The sequence below is a fragment of the Chaetura pelagica genome, unplaced genomic scaffold (assembly GCF_000747805.2).
Source record: "Chaetura pelagica isolate M959 unplaced genomic scaffold, ChaPel_1.0 scaffold456, whole genome shotgun sequence".
NCBI classification, from domain to species: domain Eukaryota; kingdom Metazoa; phylum Chordata; class Aves; order Apodiformes; family Apodidae; genus Chaetura; species Chaetura pelagica.
The window spans coordinates 822,530-823,312 of record NW_009953574.1 but is presented as its reverse complement, the minus strand read 5'-3'; the positions used below and the strand labels follow the sequence as shown (position 1 = coordinate 823,312).

The 783-nt window shown below is 63.5% G+C and overlaps 1 protein-coding gene across 1 annotated transcript in view; it reads right to left on the bottom strand.

Moving 5' to 3' along the window:
• Positions 1-74: 74 nt before the first annotated feature.
• LOC104390529 (G-protein coupled receptor 12-like) overlaps positions 75-783 on the bottom strand; it is a 4,154-nt gene continuing 3,445 nt past the window's right edge. Inside the window, exon 2 of the mRNA XM_009999680.1 lies at positions 75-753. Within this exon, the coding sequence (XP_009997982.1) occupies positions 75-753 (679 nt within the window). The remainder of the gene's footprint in view (positions 754-783) is intronic.

Genomic DNA, 783 nt, shown 5'->3' with positions numbered 1-783 from the left:
AAAAAAGGACGGAGGGGAAAAAAAAAAAGAGGAGGCGGGGAGCAAAGGAGCCCGTCTGGCTCCGTGCTCGGTCCTCACACGTCGCTGGATGTCCTTGGTCTGGAGGAGAAGGTGGAAGGGATGCACCCCCAGCAAGCCAGCCAGAGCGACTTCTGGATGTCCGGGTTTCTGAAGGCGTAAATGATGGGGTTGATGAGGGAGTTGCAGGTGGCGGGCAGAGCCAGGGAGTAGGTGTAGACCACGGGGTAGCTGGAATCGGCCACCAGGGAGTAGATGGCGAAGGGGATCCAGCAAAGGGCGAAGGTGCCGAGGATGAGGGAGAGGGTGGAGAGCCCTTTGCGGGTGGAGGTGGCCTGAGCCGTGGCGATGAACTGATGCTGCACGGCGATTTGCTGGGCGTGCCGGAAGGCGATCTTGCAGATCTGTAGGTAGAGCTGCATCATGAGGGCGAAGAGGAGGAGGAAAGTGACGGCCAGCACGGCCGCGTTGTCCTTGGTGACGGGCCGCAGGATGCTGCAGGAGCTCTGGTCCCTCAGGCAGTTCCAGCCCAGGACGGGCAGCAGCCCCACGCCCAGACACAGCACCCACATCAGCAGCACCAGGGCGCAGGTGAAGCCCAGCGTGCGCTCGCTGTGGTAGGTCAAGGCGTTGTACAGAGACAGGTAACGGTCCACGGTGATGGCCAGGGAGCTGCAGACCGAGGCGGAGAAAGCGGCCAAGAGCATCCCCGCTGCCCCCAGCTCCGCAGCCTCGCTGGGCGGCCGCAGCAGGTACCGGACGGCG